General features: G+C 46.5%; 1 protein-coding gene across 1 annotated transcript in view; it reads left to right on the top strand.

Moving 5' to 3' along the window:
• Positions 1-2,364, top strand: part of LOC145348629 (uncharacterized) — a 62,686-nt gene extending 60,322 nt beyond the window's left edge. Inside the window, exon 5 of the mRNA XM_080196795.1 lies at positions 8-2,364. Coding sequence (XP_080052921.1) covers positions 8-987 — 980 coding nt within the window. The 3' untranslated portion in view covers positions 988-2,364. The remainder of the gene's footprint in view (positions 1-7) is intronic.
• The last annotated feature ends 15,242 nt before the right edge of the window (positions 2,365-17,606 follow it).

Genomic DNA, 17,606 nt, shown 5'->3' on the forward strand with positions numbered 1-17,606 from the left:
TCTGAAGATGAGGAAGAGGATGGTGATAACTTTGATTCAATGTTCTGGAAGATGGGATCAAACAGTATGAAGAAATTCTTTGCCGGTCTTAACAAAATGGAAACAAAGAGTTTACTCTTAACAAAGGAGGTCCTTAAGGAGCGTCAGCAACTGGAAACTGCGGTAGAGGGTTTGCAGCCTCAGATTAATGCAGGTTTGACAAAACTGGAGGAGATCAGAAAGACTCAACAAGCTTTGAACCAACACCAGGTCGATCTGGATGCAAATAAAGATTTTGAATATGAAGTTGAAATCACAGTTCCAAAAAAGATCGATATCAGTGGGAGTAATAATTACATAACCAACTGTCAGAAATGTCACTTCACCTGTCACCAGTCCTGTATCTATTCTAATGATAAAGATAAATGGCAATGTTCAGCAATGGGCAGCAATGGATACTGCGAAGTCTGTCCTAATAAATGTATCTGGCATATTCATCATAACCAAAAGTACAGATTTGAATATGAAACCAGAAAGGAGAAGAGGACATACAATGAGCTGAAGGAAAAGTATGAGAAGGCATCTGGTGAAAAGATGACAAAGCAGAAAATCATGGAGAAACTTCAGCAGGAATTGTTTGATGTTCAGGATGTAGTGTTGGATTTGATTGAAACATCATCCCAGTGCATTGCAAGACTTGAAGAAATTGCTCTCAGACCAAACCCATTATCAACCCCAGCTTACATTGAGCTGCTGATTCAATCTGAGAAAGAGGAGGCTAAACCTGGATTCATAGAGAGAATTCAGTCACTGAATGTAGTCAAGAAAGAGGCTGAGTTAATAGCAAAAGTTGCTGGGAAAGAGGAGTTGTTTCCAGACGAATGGAAACAATATCAAGCTGGAAATGAGAGGAAAAAGAGCAGAAAAAGAGTTCGAAAAATTCTGTCTAATATGTGTAATTGGGTTGGTCAGCAAGCGTTTGCTCTTGGAGACTATGTTAACCAATAGTCATATCATCCAGCTGTTTTAAATATGGGAGCAGATGTTTCTGTAACCTTTAACTTTACTGATTTGGCTAACTCTATCCAGGTGTTTCCTATATGGGGAACAGCTGTTTTACTCAGTCTATAAATGCTTTATTTCACTGAACTAACTATATCCATCTGGAATGCTCAATATTTTCAGTTGAAAAATTAATTATTTTTAATAATCAAAACAACACTGTAGGTACAAGAGTTTTTTGGTAAACTTTAGCATAACTCTTTGGACTTCTTGATAAATGACAAAATAAAAACAAACTGACATTTGTGGACAGATACTGGTAGGAAGCCCAGGAAACTACAATTGACTGTCAATAAAAGTAGATAGGAGAAAACGCTTTTTGCAGTTGTCAGAAGTCAAATATTTTTGTTCAGTATCAATTAGAATAATTCAAAACTTCACAAAAAGGGAAAACTATTCTCAGAGGACAGAAAATTACTTCAGTAAGGTAACATGACGAGACAGAAGATGAGAATAAAGAATAATCTGAAGCAAGGAGGGTTGTAGTGGTTAAAATGGCCATAATTCCCTTCCTTGCCAGCATTTGATTCAGAAGGAACCGCTGGGGAATTTCTCTCGGAAGATTCCAGCTGAGGGTTTACATGGCAAATGCACTGATAAACTAACTTAGCCATGACAATTGCACTGGGAACCATCCAACAAAGTGATTTAAATCGCTAACTTTGCATGCTTTCTGCCAGGATTGCGCTGAGTTATTTTAAAAACTTAGAAGAAATAAACCACTTAACTTCAGCATAACTATTTTAAATACCAGAATTGATGCCTGCACAGGACTTGCCCCACACTCCTGACCGCACAAAGATTTCCACCCCGACTCCCATCAGCATGGGACTTCCCATCTCCTCCCACTCGCTCCCACCCACGACCCACCAGACCCACACTGTTGTCTCACAGCACCAAGATCGATTCCCAGCTTGGGTCACTGTCTGTGCAGAGTCTCACGTTCTCGCCATGTCTGCGTGGGTTTCCTCTGGATACTCCGGTTTCCTCCCACAGTCTAAAAGATGTGCAGTTACGTGCACTCACCATGCTAAATTCTCCCTCAGTGAACACAAACAGGCGCCGAAATATGGCGACTAGGGGATTTTCACAGTAACTTCATTGCAGTGTTAATGTAAGCCTTCTTGTGACTAATAAATAAATAACCTTTAAAAAATAAGCAAGGAAATTTTAGGCTAATCAATCGGGAAAAACCTGGGGTCAGTTGGAATTCCCTGACCATTAACTTCCATGGGGGGTGAAATTAGGGTTGAGGAGAGGTGATTATAAACTCGTCTTTGTTTGTAAATTAGTAATTTTCCTCATGAATGGGTTAGTTTATAATTGTCAGTTGGTAACTTGATTCTAAATTTAATCAATCTAATGAAAAAGAAGGGTAAATATTTCATTATTATTCCCGTTAATGTGGAAAACAACAGAAACTAGCTGTTAACCATTTCTTCTACTTTGTGATAATTCAAGGGACCGTTGACATTATTTTTTGATCATATTCTGCTATCTGTTGAAACATACAAGTCAGAGATTTTAAAAACTCCATGTAATGCAGTGTTGTTATGTATACCAGTTTGATACGAGAAGACAGTTTGTGATCAAACGCTTGTCGATGACAGTTAAAGAAATATGTAAGCACGCTCATACATGTTTTCCCAAGATCAGGAATTTTGTTCTGGGAGAAATGATAAGTGTCTGTCTGCCAGGAAGAAAGCGCTAAGCATTATCAGCAGGAACATCTTTAACATTCATATTTACAAGAGGAGAGATTGTAAGTTTAAGGATATTTGAAATGTGTTAACTTGCTCACTTCTAGATGTTTCTGTTCATAAAAAGAAAAGCAGCCTGAGAGTTGTTGAACAGTCAACTGTTGACTTGATCACCCACTTGTATTCCCCACTGGGAATAAATCCCAGAAAACAGAAATAGTACAAATTTCAACACAGCCTGAGTAAGGAGACAGAAGAAGAAAATGGTTCAATTTTTACGGTATCAGTTGTTACAAGGCTGTGAAAAAGAATGCCTTTTCAATAATCTTTGAGAAACAGTATCCAAAGGGGAAGGAACCGGTTATTCTTGGGAATGGCACCCAAAGGACTATACCAGGCAATAAGGAGTGGCAATGAAGAGGAGCAGGAGGTGAAGACAAGGTGAACATTTGAGCAAATAATCTATGGCATTCTTTCCTTCGGAACAAGATAATTGGGTCAATCACCTTCTGAATTGTACCCTACTGTGAATGTTTTTTAGATTTGCTGTTTAATGTGGTTTGATAATTGAATAAAATGCTTTATAACCTTCTGAATTGTATCCTACTGTGAATGTTTTTTAGATTTGCTGTTTAATGTGGTTTGATAATTGAATAAAATGCTTTATAATTCGAGTATCGGTCTCTGCATTTGTCTCCAGTCAAGGCTAGGCGTGGTAATGTTGTTATTTCCAGAAAATTGGGGTAAATAAAAATAGTACATAAAAATCCAATCTAGAGAACAGGTTTTACTTCAGTTCATGAACTAAACCCTAATGCTGCCGTGCTGATTAAGTAACTTTCTCTATCAATTCCCAAAATGGAAAGCAGACATTTACTTCCACTGGGATGCTAATTTCTAATTCTACTTCATGGTCCATTCAGCAGTTTCCTTTGGGAGCACATCTTCACTGTCCAATCGATTATAACATTGTTCACAGTGAATCACTGATAATAAGGTCAATGGTTGGAAATAAAATCAGGGCCATTGAATTAATAACTGAGTGGAGTTAATTTCCAATACAAAACTGTCCAAGCATACAAACATATGCAGCAAGTTGTGTCAAACACTGGAATCTCTTGGAGGACATTTCCATTATTTTGGTTCAGTGCCATATTGGGCAAGAAAACCAGAGAGAATCATCCCCCAGCCGCATTGGCAGGATTTCGTGCCTTACATTTAGGCTCTTTAAAGGCAAAATTTCCACATGGTTCAAATTGGCAAAATGGCTCTGAATTGCTTGCTACCCTCTGGCTTCTGTCATCAAGCCAGTTTTGTATCCATTTAGTTGTCTCACCCTGGATCGTGTGAGATTTAACCTTTTGCAACAACCCACCATGTGGTACCTTGTCAAAGCTTCACTCCCCCCCCGCGAGCCCCCGCCACCCCCACCACCTCCAGCAGCTACAAATGGTTTTGTGCATTTGTTCCTTCTCTAAGTGCCTAAAATATGCAATTTGGATTCACCCAAAAAACATCTAAAACTCTCTCCTTTTCACGCTAGCTAGGCTTTGAATTTTTCTCATAATATCGTCCCTAGAATTTTTTTGTTAAGATTGCTCCCTTGATGGTTTTCAATGTGTGAAATCTATTGTTCTCAGTTTTGAACACACTCACTGACTGAGCCTCCTCACACCTCTAGAGGACTGAATTCCTAAGATTTACCACCCTTTGAGTGAAGAAATTCCTCCTCAACTCAGTTCTAAGTGGCCTCCTTATTATTCTAAGTCTGGCTCCTCATTTTAGATCCTCCAGCCAGGGGAAACAACACTCCTGTATCTTCCCTTTTGAGCCCTGTAATAATTTTGTGTTTGAATGAGATCACCTCTCATTTTTCGAAACTCCAGAGAAGTCCAGCCCTTCATCCAGAATATCAATTTACATTTCCAATTTTCTCCCAGGAAACTCAATTCACACATTTCCCCCTTTAAGAAGGAATTTAATGATTACGAGAATGTTTAATATATAAGAGAAGATGCTGGTTGTACAGAACAGTGAAATATTACTGATGGGTGGCTGAGGGCTGTAGACATTGTCTTGCTGTCTAATATCAACAACTGGAATGTGAGGAAATAAATGGAGACCACAAATATTCTGTAGAACACACTCAATAATAAATCCAGTATGGAATTCAGGACCATTCTTACTCAGGACGTGGAACTCTCTGCATTATCGAGTAGTTGGAGTGAATAGTGTGAGCACGCTTCCGGAAGAGAAAGATAAGTGCATCAGGGAGATGGAAGCAGAAGGACATGTGATGGGATTAGGTTAAGTAGTTTTGAATTTGGCAGCCAGCATCCACAACCTATTGGAGGAGAGACTGACCCATCATGTGAACAAGTGCTTTATTTCTGAATGGATCCAGTTTTAAAATTGGACCTTCTTGATCTGTTATCAGAGAGAAACATTTCTCTTTAATCACACTATTGATTCCATTGAGAATTTCAAATTCTCATTCGGATCACCTCTAAATCTTCTGTACTCAAGAAAAGACAAGTCCAGACAATGCAGCTTGCCCTTGTCTGGCACAGTGGAACAGTGGTCAGCACAGAGTCAAGGACCCGGGTTCAAATCCAGCCTCAGGTGACTGTGCTGAGTTTGCACGTTCTCCCTGTGTCTGCGTGGGTTTCTTCCGGGTGCTCCGGTTTCCTCCCACAGTCCAAAGATGGGCAGGTTAGGTGTATTGGCCTTGCTCAATTGCCCCTCAGCATCAGGGGAATTAGCAGGATGGATAAGTGGGCTTATGGGGATAGAGATTGTGGTCCTTCTGCTCTGTAGGGCTTCTATGATTTTAACCTCAGTTTCATTCTGGCAAATCTTTCAGACCAAAATATCCTTCCAGAGATATAGTACCCAGCACTGAGTATACATCTCCAGATGGGGAAGTGAAGGAGACAAAAGCAGTGAGAAACAACGGCTGTGTTTCACCTGAATTGGCTCTAAGAGCCCACACCAGTGGGAAAACGGGAGGGTTTCCTGTTGGCACTGGCAGTGTCCGTCAGGTAGGATTCACACAGCTGATAGATGCAAATTCTGTACCTCAGGAATCATGCCAGCCAGCGCAGATGTTAAAAAGGACACCCCAGTCTCTGTGGTTGCAGACATGTCCCATTCCCCTGAAAATACAAATGGCGACAAGGGGAGCACCATCAACCCATCAACATAGAGGGTATCACCCCCAGCACTGAAATAACAGGTTACCCTCCCGCCACCCCCACCGCCCACTCCCCAACCTTCCCGCACACCATGCCCAGCCCCTCCGCAGCCTCCTCCCACTCAGACCCCCACAGGCCCCCTCCACCTCAGCCTCTCTTCAGCTTCCGTCTCCTCATACCAATCTCAGCCCCCTATCCCCTCAGACTATCTTCAGGCCCCATCCATTTGCAGTACCAATGATGCACTGCCCCCACCCGCCCCCCTCTTCCTCCCTCCAGGCACTGACATTCTGGCCTGGTGCCTTAGCTCCATGAGGATCAAGGAAGTAGATCCAGTGCCCATGTCCCCAGATGCTACTGCCTGGCTTCAGAGGGAGGGTCCCCCAAGCATTGACCTTGGCACTCTCCTCCAGGGTGAGGAGCTCATGGCTGGACTGCCCCTTCTCATCCTGGGAAAGATGTTGGGTGGAATTTTCCAATAAAAATTCTAAATGTTAAATGGACAAGAAAATGCATCACTCCCAGTTACAACCCCAGACTGCCGAGGCACAGTCCCAATAAAGCCCACACAATCGCCTCCCACTGCCCCCACCCCCTACACCATGTATCCTTCCAGCCATCAGGTTTAGAAACCCCCCACCCCCCCTTTACACCCCCTCCCCCCCCCTCCCCCACAGCCACCGGGAGCATACCAAGACTGGGGATGGGGTGCCCGAGCTGCATCTCCTTACTGCCTTTGAGGAATGCTATGGAGCTAGCAGGGGAGGGCGAGGAGAGAATGGTCACTGACAGCCAGGTCACCATGGAAGTGAGCATCTGCTAAACCCGAGTTCAAATGGCTCATTCCAGATAGGTGGTACGCTGCCCAGACACTTGTCCCTCTCTTGCACTGAACCTTGAGTCATCTGTTACAGGAAATGACTCTGACCCGGACCTTTGGGTGTTGCCACCACCACCTACCCCACCCCCCCCCCCCCCGCCTTATCCTCCCCAACCTTCCTGCTAAGACAAGTCCCCAGGACCGGATGGAATGCATCCGAGGGTTCTGAAAGAAATGGCGGAGGTTATAGTGGATGCCTTGGTGGTTATTTTCCAGACGTCGCTGGATTCCGGGGAAGTGCCGGAAGATTGGAAAGCGGCTAATGTTACGCTGTTGTTTAAGAAGGGTGCCAGGCAAAAGGCGGGGAATTATAGGCCGGTTAGTTTAACGTCTGTGGTAGGTAAAATGTTAGAATCCATCATTAAGGAGGAAATTGCGAGGCATCTTGAAGGGAATTGCTTGATAGAGCAGACGCAGCACAGTTTCATTAAAGGGAAGTCGTGTCTGACAAATTTACTGGAGTTCTATGAGGATGTGTCTAGGGCGGTGGATAGAGGAGAGCCGGTGGATGTGGTCTTTCTGGATTTTCAGAAGGCGTTTGACAAAGTACCTCATAAGAGGTTATTGCAGAAGGTCAGGGGACTTGGAGTTGGGGGTAGGGTGTTAGCGTGGATAGAGGATTGGTTGTCAAATAGGAGGCAGAGAGTGGGGGTCAATGGGTGCTATTCAGATTGGCGGATGGTGACTAGTGGAGTGCCCCAGGGGTCGGTGCTGGGGCCTCAGCTTTTTACCATTTATATAGATGATCTGGAGGAGGGAACCGAGTGTATGGTGTCGAAATTTGCGGATGACACCAAGATTGGGGGAACGGCAAATTGTGCGGAGGGTGTGGAGAGTCTGCAGAAGGATCTAGATAGGCTGGGCGAATGGGCCAGGAAATGGCAAATGGAATTTAATGTTGGCAAGTGTGAGGTGGTCCACTTTGGTAGGAATAATGGTAGAAAGGACTATTACTTACGTGGAGAAAAACTGCAGCAGGCGACAGTGCAGAGGGACCTCGGGGTCCTTGTGCATGAGTCGCAAAAACCCAGCTTGCAGGTGCAGCAGGTGGTCAGGAAGGCGAATGGGATGCTGGCCTTCATAGCGAAGGGGATTGAATATAAAAGTAGGGAGGTCTTGCTGCAGCTGTATAGGGCATTGGTGAGGCCGCAGCTGGAGTACTGTGTGCAGTTTTGGGCGCCGCACCTGTGCAAAGATATTTTGGCCTTGGAGGGAGTGCAGAGAAGGTTTACTAGGCTGATACCGGAGTTGAGGGGGTTGAGCTATGAGGAGAGGCTGAATAAACTAGGCTTGTACTCGTTAGAGTTTAGAAGAATGAGGGGAGATCTCATTGAGACGTATAAGATGATGAATGGGATGGATAGGATAGAGGTGGAGAGACTCTTCCCGCTCAAAAAAGACAGTAGGACTAGGGGGCACAGCCTCAAGATAAAGGGGAGGCGTTTTAGAACGGAGTTGAGGAGGAACTTCTTCACTCAAAGGGTGGTGAATCTCTGGAATTCTCTGCCCATTGAAGTGGTGGAAGCTGCCTCGCTAAATATTTTTAAGAAGCGGGTTGATGGGTTTTTGATAAGAGAGGGGATTAAGGGTTATGGGGAGAGGGCGGGAAAGTGGAACTGAGCCACGACAGATCAGCCATGATCTTATTGAATGGCGGGGCAGGCTCGAAGGGCCAGATGGCCTACTCCTGCTCCTATTTCTTATGTTCTTATGTTCTTATGTTCTTAAACACCCCACGAGACTTCAGTGGGAACCTCAGAGGAAGGCCTTGAGGAATCCACTGAGGACAGCACCATTCATTCGACAGGAGCATCCACCATACAATTCACCAGCGCAGATACAATCACCATGATTGGATATTTTAGTGGTGAAGCTTCTGGGGTCACTCTCTGGTGCACACAACACAGCCGCAAACGCACAACGGGTGGAGGAGGGAACTTCCGAGGCTCGAGCGTGCGGAAGTGTGACGAAAGCAAGGATTCAGCTGTCCCCGAGCCAGATGCTGGGCCTCTGGGACTGGTTGTCGGAGATGCATCAGCAGAAGCGGATAACGGTGGAGGGTCTGTCAGCAGCACTGCAACAACTACAAGGCTGTTTGGAGGAGTCCAACAGGCTTCTGTCACAAGAAGTGGTGTTGGCACAGTGTGGTACCCAGGCCAGTGCTGCAAGGGTGGCATCTGCAGTGGAAAACGTGGTCCCCATGGGTGACGGGTGCAGGCCATCCTCGAGACACAGCGAGCCACGGCTGGAGTGTCAGTGCCATCCTGGAGGCTCGTCGGGCTATGGCCACTGGTACTGGGGGAATTTTGTAGTCACAGGTAGCCATGGCTGGGACTCTCGCTGGCATTGTGGAGATACAGCAGGCCGTGGCTGTGAGCCTCAACAACTTAACCCAGGCTCAGAGTACTACTGCTGAGGGGCTCCGGAGCCTGGCTTGTTCACTGAATGCTGTAAGTGGAGGGGTTCCTGAGCTTGGCCGAGTCTCAGAGGGCCAGGGCTGAAGGATCACAGAGGGATCTGGGCCTCCAGGACTGGCAGAGCCAGGTAACACCGGAGCTTCTGGAGCTCAGTCTAGCTACCCTGTTGACCCGTGGAGTGTCTCTAGGGACTCTGGGTACCCCAAGGGAGGAGGAAGGGCTTGAGCCCATGCTGGGGTCTTCCACCCAGGAGATCCCAGATGTCCTGAGACCTTCTGATTCCTCCTTCCTCACATGAGGGCATCTCAGGGCCGGCATGATGGACAGGTTGGCACCGAAACAGTGCCATCCACAAGTCAGCCGGGGCCCTCCAGGTATCGGCCCTCCCAGGGAATGACCACCAAGGGCATCACAGACAACAGGGCGCAGATCACAGCTGGATACCTCCACCTCTGATGTGCATCCTGGGGCTGAACCGAGAAAAAGCAGTAGGCTACGTAACATTAGAAAGGGTCACGAAGAGGGCATGGGTGAGGGTCAGCAATATTCAGGGTGAAGTTTTTATCGCTGTTAAAAATCACCATTAAATGTTTTTGCCCCTCACAGCTGTGACTAATCTGTCTCTGATTCTCCCCCCCACAGAGCTGAGCGTACCCCGATCCCACGCATCGAGGCGCAGACCACTGTCTGTTGCGCAATACTGGCCCATCAGCTAAAATTACAGACCGCCTGCTCTGCTTTCCCCAGCATCCACCAGACCCTATTTAAATACCATCCCCTGGCATCTGTCCCCTCTTAGCCCCACCCTAACCCCACCCACCCCCCCTGCCCGTGACCCACATGCTTGTGGTCAAACCCTTACTGCTATATGGGCCCAGGTGCAGAGTGCATTTGGAGAACAGGTAGGAGTCAGACATGTCTGGCACCAGGGCAGGATCCCAGTGTCCTTACAGTGAGTTGTCGTCATCTTCCAGCCTTGAACAAAGACTCCTTGGCATGGCCAGCTCAGGCCCATTATCCTGTTGTGATATGACTTGGAATCAGGGGGCTGTGGTGAAAGAGGGTGGGGAGGGGATGGGTTGGGGGTTTAAGGGAGCAGCTTGGCATTGTTGGGGGGGGGTGGTAGTGACTGCAGCGTCTCCTGGGGTATGGTGGGAGGGTGGTGATAGCAGCTGCCGCACTGTATGGTAGCAACTAGGTGAGCCTTGCTACAATTAAAGTATCCCTCGCTGCCCTGCTCTGCCAGACCCTCACCATCACCGCCTGTCCTTCATCCTCCGGATCCTCATGTGGCAGTTCCTATAAATCCTGCAGGTGGTGGTCCCCTTCCCTGCCACCCCTCCAACAACCCCCTGCTCTGCTGTCCTCCCCTCCACCTCCATTTTGGACTCCCCCTGCTGTACGATATTGTGCAGAATGCAGCAGACGATGATGATGCAGAATGTCCGCACTGGGCCATGTTGGAAGACACCCTAGAGAGGTCCAGGCACCAGGACAACTTTTGTAGCAAGCCTCTGTGTGAAAGTTAGATTAAAACAATTGTAAAAATTAAAGTTCCATAATTGTCAAAACAAAACTCTGTGAAGTGATGGAAAATGATTATTCTCCAAATACGGCCTTCAGTCAGGCCTTCAGTCAGGCCAACACTGACATACACAGGATAAGTGAGTATATCTAAAACCTTGTTCCATAAACACGGCATTCCAGGTCAGGACAGCAGGATGAAAACAAAGAACAAGTTACCATGGCGATTACCTAATAGCAAGATATGGGGACATATTACGCTAATGAAGGATTGGTTTTCTATTGGATAAGGGTAAATGGGCTTTGCTGTAATTGGTGGATATGTATGTCAATGAAAGATGTGAAAAATCTCTTGTTCCTGATTTGCTGTAATTAACTATAACTGCTGAGCTGTTTCTCTGTAATCTCAGAATCGCTCCGGACATCCAGTGTTGGCCTTAGAGAGTTCTCCTTGTGTACAAGTAACTAAAGATCTTGCATTGGATGCATGGTGTCCAGCGCTGTTTGTGTTCAGAGTCTTTCAGTGCCTTTACATTGCTGATACCCAAGCGAAGGCTAACATATCCACTGCTCATCAACAGACCGGGTGGTTGGATGGGTCTCATTATAATGGGTTTCTGCCTCCATCCTGGGCCTCCACACTGGCTTCATCAGCCATGACTCAGCAGGTAGCCCTTGTCCCGCACAAGCCATCCCGGCAACCTGGGCTGGTCTTCAAATAGCCCAGGGATGTCCGTACATCTCAGGACATAGCTGTCATGGACATTCCCTGGGTGCTGTGCACACACCTGCATGATGATCAGTCTGTGGTCACTAACTATGTGGACATTGAGGGAGTTATCCTGTTGATAAATTGTTGTCCTTCACCTCGCAGAGTGCACAGGGTCATCCCACACCATCATCTTCATGGCTGTCCTAATGCCTTGCTCAGATCAAGAGCGGCTTGAGGATTGAGAACTGGTGGTGATCTGAATACTGTCCCAGACTCTGGACACTCCCCACATTAACATCCTGAAGGGACAAGGTGGGGGCAGGAGAGACAGTGTCAGTTCAGCTGCCTCCCAGTGAGGGTGCTGAGCCCCCTGTTGGTCTGGATGTCACTCCCCTTCCCCCTCCAGTTCAGTCAGTGTCTCACTTCACTCTGTGAGCTGGGGCTGTGTCTTCTCCACGTCTTCTTTCCACCCCCCCGGGCTGCTGCACTGAGTTACCACCACTTCCAGCCGCTGAGTCCAAAGACAGCAGGTTGTCATAAGAACACATTGACAATGAGGATTCCTCTTTATTTCTCTCATCACACAAGCTGCTGTGCTCAGAACAGCTTTAAACATTTAGCTGGTGACTCTCACCTTTCCTCACTCCAATATCTGCTTGCTCAGCATTCTGTGAAATATTCCTGATTCCCAGCAACTTTCTGATCCTCTCTCCATCATAAGAAGTCTTACAATACCAGGTTAAAGTCCAACAGGTTTATTTGGCAGTACAAGCTTTCGAGCATTGCCCCTTCATCAGGTGAGTGAGAGTTGGGTTCACAAACAGAGAATTTATAGAAACCAACTCAGTTTACAAGGTAATGGTTGAAATGCGAGTCTTTACAGGTAATCAAGTCTTAAAGGTACAGACAATGTGAGTGGAGAGAGGACCAAGCACAGGTTAAAGTATTGTCTCAGCCAGGACAGTTAGTGAGATTTTGCAAAGCCCAGGCAAGTTGTGGGGGTTACAGATAATGTGATATGAACCCAAGATCCTGATTGACCACACAACCCTGCCACAGCAACCTCTGCAAGACATGCCGGATCATCGACATGGATGACATCATCTCACATGAGAACAACATCCACCAGTACACAGTACATACTCTTGCGACTTGGCCAACATTGTCTACCTATACACTGCAGGAAATGAGGCATGGTACATTGGGGAGACCATGCAGACATTATGACGTTGGATGAACGAACACCGCTTGACAATCGCCAGGCAGGAATGTTTTGGCTAAGATGCAAATGAGATCAAGCCTTGGACGAGGAGCTACACCTACTCCAATCAGTTTGGATCATGTAGATTAAGCCCAAGACAGGTGGTGAGAGCCCTGTCTTGTCAGGTTGGATCGGGAATGTCTCGACTTGTTAGGACTCTGAGTTGGCTTCAATTTGACTTGATTGGATTGGAATAAAGTAAACAAGAAAAAAATGCTGCCAAATAAACCTGTTGGGCTTTAACCTGGTGGTCTGAGACTTCTTACTGTGCTTATCTCAGTCCAACGCTGGCATCTCCACATCATGACCTCTCTCCATCCTCACTCCCATCTTTCAGAAAGACCACTGCAGCCACCCCCCCCAACCTGGATAATGGAGACTCCCGCACATTATTATCACTCATCAGCCCCAAACAGACATGGCAAATCAATATCACTCTGCTTTCTTTGTTGGTTTGGGGAGATTTGTTTGGGGATAATTTCAGCCCCTAGCTGTGTAGGATGTGGATAAGAGATCTTTGCAAACACTGAGTCAGCTGCTGTCTCCAATGACGACTGAATTTTACCCCCACTTATCATCATTGAACCTTGATCAACAATATCCTCACTCTTCAACCCATTAAATCCTCAATTAAAATGCAAATGATAAAATTACAAGAATTCTTCAATGTCAGATTGTGTTCAATGATTCAATTTCTTTACACGTTGCTCTGTGGACCATGGGACAGAGCTGTTGGCTCTCCCAGTCTCTGTGACTTCCTTCCACACCAACACACTCACTTTATCAGCTTCTCCACACTTCTCATTACTGAGAAGCTGGTGAGCCTTCACCTCCAGCTCACTGGGAAATGTGTTGAAGTTCGATTCTCTAAAGTTAGAAACTTTAGAAAGGAAACCAGATCCACTTAGAAAGGAAACCAGAACTAGAGGGCACTGCCTCAAAATAAGGGGGAGTCAGTCTAGAACAGAGTTGAGGAGGAACTTCTTCTCTCAGAGGGTAGTGAATCTCTGGAATTCTCTGCCCATTGAAGTGGTGGAGGCTACCCTTTTGAATATGTTTAAGTCACGGGTAGGTAGATTTCTGATCGACAAGGGAATTTAGGGTTATGGGGAGCAGGCGGGTAAGTGGGACTGATCTGCTTCAAACCAACCATGATCTTATTGAATGGCAGGGCAGGCTCAAAGGGCTAGATGGCCTACTCCTGCTCCTATTTCTTATGTTCTTATGTTAGGATGAGAGAGGAATTGGCAAATGTAGATTGGGGGCGCGGATTGGTTGGTAGGACTGCTGAGGAACAGCGGAGGATCTTTAAGGAGATCTTTTTCGGCGCTCAGCAGAAATATATTCCGATGGTAAAGAAGGAATGTAGGAGAAGGGATAACCAGCCATGGTTATCGAAGGAAATAAAGGAGAGTATTAAATTAAAAGCTGATGCATTCAGAGTGGCTAAAAGTAGTGGGCGAGTAGAAGATTGGGAAAGGTTTAAAAATCAACAAAGAATGACGAAGAAGTTGATAAAGAAAGGAAGGATAGACTATGAAGATAAACCAGCACTAAATATAAAAAAGGACAGTAAGAGTTTTTATAAATATATAAAGAAGAGGAGGCTGGCTAGAGTGAATGTTGGACCCTTAGAGGATGAGAGGGGGGATGTGGTGTTTCTCAATTTTCAAAAGGCGTTTGATAAGGTGCCGCACAAAAGGTTGCTTCAGAAGGTTAGTGGGCATGGAGTTGGGGGTAAGGTGTCAGCGTGGATAGAGGATTGGTTGTCTAATAGGAGGCAGAGAGTTGGTATCAATGGGTGCTATTCGGATTGGCGGTTGGTGACTAGTGGAGTGCTGCAGGGATCGGTGCTGGGGCCTCAGCTATTTACCATTTATATAGATGATCTGGAGGAGGGGGCTGGGTGTAGGGTAACAAAATTTGCTGATGACACAAAGATGAGTGGAAAAGCAAATTGTGCGGAGGGTGTGGAAAGTCTGCAGAGGGATCTGGATAGGCTGAGTGAGTGGGCGAGGACCTGGCAGATGGAGTAAAATGTTAGCAAGTGTGAGGTTATCCACTTTGGCAGAAATAATAGTAGGAGGGATTACTACTTAAAGGGCGAAAAGCTGCAGCATGCTACGGTGCAGAGGGACCTGGGGGTCCTTGTGCATGAGTCGCAAAAACCCAGTCTGCAGGTGCAGCAGGTGATCAAGAAGGCGAATGGGATGCTGGCCTTTATAGCGAAGGGGATAGAATATAAAAGCAGGGAGGTCTTGCTGCAACTGTACAGGGCACTGGTGAGGCCGCAGCTGGAGTACTGTGTGCAGTTTTGGTCACCGCACTTGTGCAAGGATATTTTGGCCTTGGAGGGAGTGCAGAGGAGGTTCACTAGGCTGATACTGGAGATGAGGGGGTTAGACTATGAAGAGAGACTAAATAGACTGAGTCTGTACTCGGTGGAGTTTAGAAGGATGAGGGGGGATCTTATAGAGATGTATAAGATAATGAAAGGGATGGATAGGGTAGAGGTAGAGAGATTCTTCTCGCTCAGAAAGTACAGCAGGACTAGAGGACTAGAGGACGTGATTGGGGACTCCACAGTTAAAGGGACAGATAAGAGAGATGGAAGTAAAGGTAGGGACTCAGGGCTGGTGTATTGCCTACCAGGGGCTGGGGTCCGGGATGTATCAGAAAGGATATTCAGGACTCTTAAGGGGGAGGGAGATCAACCCCAAGTTATAGTTCATGTGGGGACACATGACATAGGGAGGTTAAGGGAAGGGGATATTAAGCAGAGATTTATGGAGTTGGGGTGGAAGCTAAAGGCCAAGTCTGATGGAGTGGTTATCTCCGGACTCTTGCCTGTGCCACGGGATAGTTTAGAGAGGAATAGAGAGAGGGAAAGTTTGAACTCGTGGCTGAGGGGTTGGTGCAGGAGGGAGGGGTTCAGGTACTTGAGCAATTGGGGCTCATTCTGGGGAAGGTGGGACCTCTATAAGAGGGATGGTCTACACCTGAATCAGAGGGGGACCAATATCCTGGGGGGTAAATTTGCTAAGGCTATGCAGGGAGGTTTAAACTGATTCGGAGGGGGGGTGGGATCCTGAGTAGAGGGGTTGATAGTGAGGGGGGCATAGATGGGGACTGCAATGCACAGCATCGCAGGGGTGGGGTGGAGCAGGGTTTGAAATGCGTATACTTTAATGCGAGGAGTATTCGCAATAAAGTGGATGAACTTGCAGCGTGGATCAGTACCTGGGACTTCGATGTTGTGGCCATTTCAGAGACATGGATAGAGCAGGGGCAGGAATGGTTGCTGCAGGTCCCGGGGTTCAAATGTTTTAGTCGGAGTAGAGAAGGAGGTAGGAGGGGGGGAGGGGTAGCATTATTGGTCAGGGATTGTATCACAGTGTCAGAGAGGAAGTTTGATGAGGACTTGTCTGTTGAGGTAGTATGGGCGGAGATTAGAAATAGGAGAGGAGAGGTCACCCTGTTGGGAGTCTTTTATAGACCTCCTAAAAGTTCTAGAGAGGTTGAGGAAAGGATTGTGGAGACGATCCTGGTTAGGAGTGATAGTAATAGGGTAATTGTTATGGGGGATTTTAACTTTACTAATATTGATTGGAATTGCTATAGCTCTAGCTCGTTAGAGGGGTCAGTGTTTGTACAAAGCGTGCAGGAAGGTTTTTTGACTCAGTATGTAGATAGGCCAACTAGAGGTGAGGCTATATTGGATTTGGTGCTGGGTAATGAGCCAGACCAGGTGCTAGACTTGGAAGTTGGTGTGCATTTTGGTGATAGTGACCACAATTCGGTTACGTTCACCTTAGTGATGGAAAGGGATAGGCATGAACCTCGGGCTAGTGGTTTTAGCTGGGGGAAGGGTAATTATGAGGCTATTAGGAGAGAATTAGGAAGCATAGGTTGGACTAGGAGATTACAGGGACTGGGAATGTCTGAAATGTGGAGTTTTTTCAAGGAGCAGCTACTGCGAGTCCGTGATAGGTATGTCCCTGTCAGGCAAGGAGGAATTGGTAGGGCTAGGGAACCGTGGTGCACCAAAAAAGTTTTTCGTTGGTTAAGAGGAAAAAGGAGGCTTATGTTCGGATGAGACGTGAGGGCTCGGGTAGTGCACTAGAAAACTTTAGATTGGCTAGGAGGGAGTTGAAGAGTGAGCTAAGAAGGGCTAAAAGAGGACATGAGAAGACTTTGGCTGATAGGGTTAAGGAGAATCCTAAGGCTTTCTATAGGTATGTCAAGAACAGAAGGTTGGTTAGGGCAAGATTAGGGCCAGTTATAGACAGCAGAGGGAAGTTCTGTGTGGAACCGGAGGAGATTGGAGAGGCATTGAACCAATATTTCTCTTCGGTGTTCACACAGGGGGACATGGATATAGCTGAGGAGGACACTGGGTTGCAGGGGAGTAGAATTGACAGTGTTGCAGTTGATAAGGAGGATGTGCTAGATATTCTGGCGGGTCTGAAAATAGATAAGTCCCCTGGTCCGGATGGGATTTACCCCAGGATTCTCTGGGAGGCAAGAGAAGTGATTGCTGAGCCTCTGGCTCTGATCTTCAGGTCGTCGTTGGCCTCTGGTATAGTACCGGAAGATTGGAGGTTAGCGAATGTTGTCCCGTTGTTTAAGAAGGGGAACAGAGACTTCCCCGGGAATTATAGACTGGTGAGTCTCACTTCTGTTGTGGGCAAGGTTTTAGAAAAAATTATTCGGGATAGGATTTATAGTTATTTGGAGAGTAATGAATTGATTGGAGATAGTCAGCATGGTTTTGTGGCGGGTAGGTCGTGCCTTACTAACCTTATTGAGTTTTTTGAGAAAGTGACCAAAGAGGTGGATGGGGGTAAGGCAGTGGACGTGGTGTATATGGATTTTAG

The sequence above is a fragment of the Carcharhinus amblyrhynchos genome, chromosome 9, assembly GCF_965287045.1.
Source record: "Carcharhinus amblyrhynchos chromosome 9, sCarAmb.v2.hapA, whole genome shotgun sequence".
Lineage (NCBI taxonomy): Eukaryota > Metazoa > Chordata > Chondrichthyes > Carcharhiniformes > Carcharhinidae > Carcharhinus > Carcharhinus amblyrhynchos.